Genomic DNA, 8267 nt, shown 5'->3' with positions numbered 1-8267 from the left:
TCCCTGTTACCTTTGAGACACATTTGTGTCTATATCTGTGTGCACATGCACATATATACATATTTTGTTTTTATTCAGTCATTTCAGTTGTGTCTAACTATTTGTGACCCCATTTGGGGTTATCTTGGCAAAGATACTGGAGTGGTTTGCCATTTCCTTCTCCAGTTCATTTTACAGATGAGGAAACTGAGGCAAACAGGGTTAAGTGACTTGCCCAGGATCACACAGCTAGTGTGGCTGAGACCAGATTTGAACTCAGGAAGAAGAATCTTCATGATTCCAGGCTTAGCACTCTATCCACTGTGCCACCTAGCTACAGTATATATCTATATATACATATGTATAAGTGTGTGGAGAGAAAGGGGGGGAGGCAGGTAGGTGACATAGCAGCTAAAGCATTAAGCTTAGAATCAGGAACCATTCCAGTATTTTGCCAAGAGCAGCTCAACCACACACACACACTCACAGTACCTTATATGGGTAACAGAAGTGTACCCCAAATATACACATATATGCAAATACGTGTATATATACATGCATATACACAGATAAGTTTTCTATCAATATCTATCTGGAGCCATTACTTCTTCAGCCAATGGAAATAAATCTGATATTGGACAGGCAGTGCCTAGGGAAGAATCATCATACTTCTCAAGGAACTTTATGTGTATATGTATGGATTTGAGGGAGTAAAGGAAGCAGGAAGAGACAAACGGCCCAGAGCTGGAATGTGGAAAGAGCGACATCTACTTGATAGTTAAAGCCAGGGCTGGAACAAGGACCAAGGGTCAAGTCTTAATAACAGACTAAACATCTGCAGGTTTTTCCATTCAATACTCTTTATTAGGTTACCTTGTGGGCACAGCACTGTACCCATCTACAGAAAGGTTACTGAGGAAAGGAATGTATCAGGGGTCCTTCCTTCTAACTAATCCTCTTTTCCTTGCCATGCTCTATACTCATCTTCGTAATTAGCCCTGTGGAAAGAAAATGACATGAGAGTGAGAGAGAGGGAAGGGAGTATGGAAACACACCATCCCAGAACACTGGCCCAATGCTCTTCACTCCTTCCCCTGTACCCTTTTCCCATACCCCAAATACTCAAGCTCCCTGGCAGTCTGCATGGCATGGCACTCATTGCTGCCAATCTGGCAGAAGAAGACTAGGTTCTCTTCTTCTAGTCTTGGCTTCTCTGCAAAGTATGTAGCCTGAAAATCAGCCGGCTCCATCCGAAGGGCATTCTCCAGTTCTGACACTGAGAAGAAGGAAGACATGGGGAGAGAATGGAGAAGAAACAGCTAAACAAGGAGGGGCCAGATCATTGGGCCCTGATGGCAATCCCTGGCCTCCAAAAAAAAAAAAAAATTCACATTCTCATTCTCTCTGTACACACACACCTAAATATAAGTCTATGTATGCACATACATACATACATTATACTTTAATCAGTCTAGACAGACATGTAAGCTGCTCCAAGATAACTGGCTCCTCAGGGAGAAGCAAACAGACATCCATCTCTGCAGCCCCTTCCCCTTTTATACTCATCTCGTGACCATGATTCCCTCACCTCTCCCACCCTCTGCTATGCTACTGTCCCTCAACTTAATTCGCCCCGCAAGGCTGCTGCTGGCACAGTCCCCCCCCCCCCCCGCTGTCCCGCATTGCGCGGCGGCTGCGGGCACCATCTCGTCCCCGCCCTGCATTGCCGGCCGCTGCAGGCGCCGTCCCCCACCCTCCCCCGCCCCGCACGGCTGCGGCAGGTCCCGGCCCCCAGGCAGGTCCCGGCCCCCATCCCGCACAGCACACGGCTGCTGCGGGCATCATCCTCGGCCCCCAGCCCGCAGGGCACGGCTGCTGCGGCACCGTCCCCGCCCCACACCCGCACCGCTCGGGCGTGGCCACCTCCGTACCCGGGATGTTGAGCGCCCCGGGGATGGTCCCCGCGGCCGACTCCTCCCGAGAGCGCACATCGATGAGCCGGACCCGGTCCCGGTCGGTAGCCAGGATGGAGCGGAGCTCCGGGAGCGACACGGCCGGGGCTGAAGTGAGGGAAGAGAAAAGGGGGTGGTGAGCATCCTCCTCGCCCCCGGCCTGGCCAGGCTCGGGCCCCTCATCCCCACATTACCTCGGCTCATGTTGCGGACCTCCATCGCGTAGCGACCCCCCTCCGGGAGGGCGAAGGGCCCGGCCTCGATGCCCCCACCATTACCGTTCGGCAGCATCTTCGCTCGGGACTGCTGCCGATGGAACCGGAAGAACCCCCAGGATTCGCACTGCCTGGCTAAGCTCCACCCCCATCCCCATGGAAACAGGAGCCAAGGCACCGCAGCCTCCTCACTGGGCAAGCTCCCAGCCCAGGGCGGGGGTCACTGGCGCAGACGACTTAGCCTAGGAAAGAGCTCTGAGGCCTATCCGCTCCCCCTCCCATTTTACTGACGAGGACACTGAGGCCTGGGGTTAAGTGACCAGCCCAAGGTCACACAGAGCTGTGGCCTCAATGGAACTACAAGCCAGGTCCTGACACCAGAGCCAATCCTCTCCATCACCCCACCCTACTGTTCCCACAAGACACGTCTCCCTACTCTCAAGTGCTGGGCCCAAGCAGCAAGATTAACAGCTCTAGGAGGCACCTGCATTTATTCTCCATCAGAAGAGGGGTCCATATGACCCCTCCCCAATCCCATCAATCTCCTCCCCACTCCTAGCACTCCCTCCCACTCCATTACCCCATAGAACACTAGAGACAACTGTGGCTCTGAACAACTTTATCTTTCTCTATTAAAAAAAAAAAAAAAAAAAAAAACCAAGGAAAAAAAGGGGTGGAAGCCCCAAGAAAGGGGAGAGCAAAGAACAGCACCTCTGCCTATTTTTGCCCCCCCATCCCAGAGATTTCTGGGCCCTAAATCTCTGCCCGAATTCCTTTTCCAGCTCTAACATTCAGTACTCAGCTCCCCCACCCCTGCTAAAGCCTGTCCCCTTAGGGGACTCAAATCTCAGGAACCTTAGAGCTTCCTTCCAATTGTGCCTCCCCTACAGGTCAGAGAAGGGAGGCTCCAGTTCTCAAATGCAACCCAGAGAGTTACCATCTGTCCATCTCTCTAGCTACATGCTCAGAGTAGTCACATAATAGGCCATGAGTGTGTGATATCCAGAGTAGAAATAGCACATGCATGTGCAAGACAAGCACAAGGGCCCAGGGAGAAGGGGGAGAAAAGGAAGGCTATTTGCAGGGATGTGCCTGTCCTTTTGTGCCACACTCAAAGCTGAAGGCCAAAGGCTTCATGGGGCCAGTTCCTTCAGGTGCTTCAGCAACTCTCACTGCCCCACTCCTCATGAGGGCAGTGGGAGGAGGAGGTACAGGTTAAGTCCGGTGCTCCCAGGCTGCCTGCAGTCCTAGGGAAGGGGCTCTGGTGCCCAAGCCCGACGTAAAATTCCCCAGGGTTTAATTGGCATCATTTTTGATGACAACTTCCACTCCGTGATGTCGCAACTGAGCTCGTAGCAAGAGATTTTTATTCTTCAGATCCTCCACCTGGTCAGGAGAGAGGGAGGTTAAAGGGGAACTCCAAGAAGAATGAGGAAGCACTTTGCCTGTTCATGGAAAGGAGGCCCAAGAGAACCAAGTTCCCTCAAGCCCAACACAACAATGTCCTGAACACTCCAGTATCTGCGTCTGGGAATCTGGGCCAAGTGGGGACCAAGAGGAGGAAGAGGGTATTATTCAAAGAGGACTTGTCATTGGGGACGTCTGACCTGTTGTCGAAGGACTTTGTTGTCCAGCTGCAGCTGATCCAGCCCCTGCAATTCTTCTGACAAACGATGGTTGCTCTGTCGAAGTTCCTGGATATAATCACAGGCTTTGGACAGGATGCCACCTTTACTCTGCAGAAAACAAAGGATGAGTTTTAGGATGCCTGGTTTCTAGGTGACTTAGTGAGGTCCTGTCTGCTGAGAGTCACTCCCTGCTTTGGAACTCAGGCTGGTGTACAAGGGGGATCACCTACACCAGACGCAGGCCCCTCCTAACCCTATGCTTTAGGAGGAAAAGAGGAATATCTGTCAAAGTGGCCCTGGGCCCCCACCACCTCCCATTACCACCACCAGGAGAAAGGCCCAGAACATCCAGCAGGGTCTTCCCCTAACCTGGCCAGACTTGGTGTTCTCCATGGAACAGTCTGGGATGATCTTTGACAGCTGCACAATCCAGTTATTGATTTTGTCTCTGCGGCGGCGCTCCACTGAAATTTGGAGAAGGCAGAATGATTTAGGGAGAACTTGCAAGGTAAAGCTATCTAGCCCCCCTAGACAGCCAAGTCCTAGCCTCATCCACCCAAGTCGCCCACTCTAGGTACCTTCATTGTGCTGAGCTCTTCGCTTCTCATCTCGAGTTGTCCGAGGAGCTTCAGATTTCCTGAAGATAAATCGTGGGGTGACCACAATGAAAGGACAATAGTAACACAGAAGATGGGAAAGACATTTTGGGGTGAAGGATTTACATGTGGAAAGTGGGGGGATGTGGACATCAGGGTAACTCACTAGAAATGAGGAGAGGCAAGGGTCACTCACGGGGAGTAGGGGTGTGTCCTGGGAGCAATGGAACGCTGGGTTCCCCCTTGCAGCACTTCTTGGGGTGACATCATCACAAAGAACTGACCTGGAAAAGAAACACAGAAAGGGGCTAAATAAGGTCAAGGGACACAAAAAGGTAAAACCTCCTTCCCTCACATGGCTGGATCAATACATACATGTGCCCCAAACCATCTCTCCTATCTCCCACACCTTACAGCACTGCATGCTAGCACCCTCTCTTGCTCACCAACCATTAGGATGATACTTCATATCTCACCAGTTCCAGGAGGAGTAGCTTGTCCCAACAGTGCCTCTGAGCCTTGGGTGGTGACAACAGTAGCTGTGCTCCCAGTGCCAGCACCCCCAGCCCCCTCCCCAACTGCTGTACTGGGGAAGTAGGTGTAGTGTGTTTCTGTGGCTGCTCCCTCCGTCTCCACTGCATCTTCACTGGTGAACGCCCCTTGGATGACTGCCTAGGAAAGGGTTAAAAGGGCAGATTTCAATCCCATCTCTCTCCCTCTGCCACAAAATTCTTATGGTTCCAACACCTCAGAGCTGTACACTCTAGGGAGGGGGTACCCTTGTTACCCTAAGGACTAGAGTAACCCTAGCCCCCCTCCCTACTCCTCTTTGAATCTAAGGCCCCTCCCCTTGACTCCTATCCCATCTTACTGGTCAATCTCCATCTCACCTTTCTCAGAGCCAAGCCTGCTCCCCAAGCTCATATTCCTTCATACCTGGGTCATAGACTGGGCGGCAGGGTAGCCGCTGATGGCACCAGTGCCTTCAGTCTGGCCATCCAGCTGCCCCTCAGCCACCTGGATCACTCTGTACATCACCTGGGAAAAGAGGAAAGACAGAGGAAGAAAAACTATTATGAGCCTCAAGGAGTTCCTCAAAGAGGCCCAGGGAGCAGGAGGTCCTCAGAGAAACAAATGACGAAGCTCCATGTCCTTAACCTCTTCTACACAAACTAGTCACAATGAGTAACTCACAGCTTAGGAAGTTTGATTTTCCTCAAACCAGAATTTCCTTCATTTCAGTATAGCAACATTCCTTAAGGTCTCCCCAACCCATATTTACCCAGTCATCCAGTCATCAACCCAGATCCCATGGCATTTCTGAGGTTCCTTGGGGGCCCCCCCTTACCTGGCCCCCATTCTCAGTGCGGAAGACGTACTTGACGTTGGGGTCAGGGAAGGTGGCAGCTGACTGGATGCTGGCGATGGCCACACTGGTTGGATCTTCACCAGTTGCCACTGCACCTGAGACATTGGGAGTAGCAGGAGAAGGCTTCATAAACTCTCCGAGCCACTCCTGCCACTCACGTCACGCAGAGAATGATGGCTTGGTGGGAATGCTGTTCCCATTTCTGATCCTCTGACCCACCACTTACCTTCCTGAATCTGCACAGTCCCCTCCTCTGTCTCAGCTGCTTTTTGCTGCCTATTGTGGGGGGAGCAAGATGGAAAAACATGGGGGAGAAGCAGTGAGCAGGAAGTTCAGGCCCTGGTACCTCCTGGCACTCACATTCAATGGCATTTTCAGCACAGCCCAGCTGGGATTAAGATTCAGGAGCCTACACTCCAGGTTAGGCCTTACAGGGACCTCCCCTCCTATACCACCCTTAACTCACCCCTTCATCTCTCTGCCAGGGGGCACATCCGAAGGCTTGTTCTTTTGCTTAAAGTCTTTGCGCCTCCTGCCTCACAATGCTGCGTTGTAAACCCTGGGAGGGAATGGGGGAAAGGGAAAGGAGAGAACACAACAACTTCCTATGAGGTTATAGACCTGAGTAGGCCCTGTTTTGCAGGGGTCCAATGTCTACAAATAATCACGTGTTAAAAACAAGCTACTGGTCTGGCAGACATCATGTTCAATAAACCTCCCTTTCCTAACTCCAAGAGTTCAAGTGGGAAGGCCATTTTGTGCCTTCATCCTCCTCCTGGCTCTAACCCAAGTGGGTAGGGTTATCTGAAGAGATGGACAAGAAAGTCTGTAAACAATGGTTTTCGTGGATGTATTATTAATATTATTTTCTTTGCTAAGACAGCACTTTCACGGGGCTCAATTACAGACAGGCATGGCCATGCTGGCAAAATATCACCATCAATATAAAGAAGTAATGATTTACTCTATTTGGTACTGTTTCCTGATGCTACTTCAGAGGTCCACACTGATTCAGACTTTGGCTCTACTTGGGAACCATATTAGCCCACTTAGAGAAGTCTATCTTTTTCTCTAGGGTAGGGAAATTGAGTTGCTGCAGAAAACAGAGACCAGGCTGAGTTTTCTTTCAGTTATACCCCCAAAGACTTTAGGTTAGACTTTCTAGGATCAACCAAACCATTTGAGAAACAATCTTGTGCCTGAGAATCAACACCCTGAAATTTCACTCTCCCTTTATTCACCAAGTCTTTTTCCGTGCCTGATGGGTTTGGCAATTAAGATGTTGCTATGATAATACCATTAAAAATGCCTTATTCAGAGGAGAATGAATTTCAGGACACCTTAGGGTTCAGGGTTGTACTCTGCTCTGAAACGGAATGGTACTGGAGTAAAAATATACCTACAGGCTATGCTAGGACCCTCAAATCCTTCTAGTTCCCAGCTTGGAAAGAGAGATAAAGGGCTAGCCAGAGAAAGATGGCACCACCAAATCCAGGCATCTAACAGCTTCTACTAGGAAGATTATGATTTATAAATTCAACCCACTTCAACAAAACAAGGTCCCTAACCCAAAGAAGAGACATAAAAACACACCTCTCTCCCTTATTTGCACAGGTAGGGGACTGTAGGTGTGGAATACTGTAGACAATATCATATTTTTTTCCCAATGTGTTTTCTAGTTTTTATGAACTATTTTTCCCTCTCCTTTTTATACTACGTTTATAAGGGATGGCTTTCTGAAAGGGACAGAGGGGAGGGATACATTGGGAAATGTAGGCCAGAGGACAGGTTCCAGAGCCAAGAGAAAGTGGTTAAAAAAGGGAACTGAGAAGTGAAAGTGAAACTTGAAAAGGAAGTAAGGGAGAAGGGGACGGGGGAGGGGAAAGGAAGGGAAAGGGAAGAGGGAAATAATGGGAAGGCAGGGAGTTCTTCCAACCAAAGGGAGAAAGTCTGCCCAAACGCTTTCAAGCTCTCTCTCCAAGGTGCACCATTCTAACTTCTGGAGGAGACAGGAGGGGAAGGAAGAGGACTGGAACACAGCAACAGCTGACCAAGTCTCTCTTCCACCCACATATATACCAGGGGCAACTGAGAGCACCAGAGGAAGGTCAGGGCCCAGTAGGACAGGCATTAATTACTACAAGAAAAATAGTAATGACTGGACACCAGAGAGTGCTCTCTAGAACTGCATGTGGCACAGGTTGGGGGAACTCCAGGGAGTTGTGGAATGTATTCTCAGAATGGAACAGAATGGAATTGGACTTGTCAACCTGTTCTGGCTTAATAAGAAAATTAAGAGTCCAGGAAAATGAAAGCAGCCTACTAGGGTTATAAATACAGAGACAAAACTCAGGAGTCAGCATTGCCAGCCTGAAAATCTGACCCCTCTCCCGCCTTCCTCACTGTTTCTCTCTCCTGTCTCCGTGTATCTCCCTCCCACCCTCCTTCTCTCTCTCCCCCTCCTTTCCTCCTCTGTCTTTTTCTCTCTGTTATCTCTCTCCCTCCCTCCCCCACCAGATCAACCACTA

At 50.1% G+C, this 8267-nt stretch overlaps 2 protein-coding genes across 3 annotated transcripts in view; both read right to left on the bottom strand.

The window, feature by feature from the left end:
• Positions 1-827: 827 nt before the first annotated feature.
• Positions 828-2724, bottom strand: TSTD1 (thiosulfate sulfurtransferase like domain containing 1). Its single transcript, XM_027854875.1, has 4 exons — positions 2126-2724; positions 1911-2039; positions 1093-1255; positions 828-977 (listed from the first exon to the last, which is right to left on the bottom strand). Exons 1-4 carry the CDS (start codon positions 2220-2222, stop codon positions 929-931), a joined length of 438 nt encoding a protein of 145 aa, XP_027710676.1. The 5' UTR covers positions 2223-2724; the 3' UTR covers positions 828-928.
• A 26-nt stretch (positions 2725-2750) lies between these two features.
• The window catches only part of USF1 (upstream transcription factor 1), a 6134-nt gene continuing 617 nt past the window's right edge, over positions 2751-8267 (bottom strand). Inside the window, exons 2-11 of one of the 2 annotated variants that reach the window (XM_027854873.1) lie at positions 6206-6298; positions 5966-6015; positions 5719-5834; positions 5307-5408; positions 4847-5042; positions 4567-4654; positions 4353-4411; positions 4144-4238; positions 3754-3882; positions 2751-3532 (exon numbers count right to left, since the gene is read on the bottom strand). In XM_027854873.1, the coding sequence (XP_027710674.1) occupies positions 3443-3532; positions 3754-3882; positions 4144-4238; positions 4353-4411; positions 4567-4654; positions 4847-5042; positions 5307-5408; positions 5719-5834; positions 5966-6015; positions 6206-6213 (933 nt within the window). In that variant the 5' untranslated portion in view covers positions 6214-6298 and the 3' untranslated portion in view covers positions 2751-3442. Of the gene's footprint in view, positions 3533-3753; positions 3883-4143; positions 4239-4352; positions 4412-4566; positions 4655-4846; positions 5043-5306; positions 5409-5718; positions 5837-5965; positions 6016-6205; positions 6299-8267 lie in introns of those variants that run through there. The other variant, XM_027854874.1, reaches the window with a different exon arrangement.

This window comes from Vombatus ursinus, unplaced genomic scaffold (assembly GCF_900497805.2).
Source record: "Vombatus ursinus unplaced genomic scaffold, bare-nosed wombat genome assembly UNPS02010639.1, whole genome shotgun sequence".
In the NCBI taxonomy this organism is placed as follows: Eukaryota; Metazoa; Chordata; class Mammalia; order Diprotodontia; family Vombatidae; genus Vombatus; species Vombatus ursinus.
Note: the sequence above shows the minus strand (reverse complement) of the source record. Positions and strands in the feature narration are given on the sequence as shown.

Bases quoted from the DNA above. Each gene is read 5' to 3' on its own strand.
- TSTD1 (XM_027854875.1), bottom strand. From the start codon at position 2,222: ATGCTGCCGAACGGTAATGGTGGGGGCATCGAGGCCGGGCCCTTCGCC. The intron at 2,040-2,125 runs GTAATGTGGGGA...CCCTCACTTCAG, and splicing joins GGTCCGCAACATGAGCCGAG to CCCCGGCCGTGTCGCTCCCG. The intron at 978-1,092 runs GTATGGGAAAAG...TTCTTTCCACAG, and splicing joins AGGGAGCTTGAGTATTTGGG to GGCTAATTACGAAGATGAGT.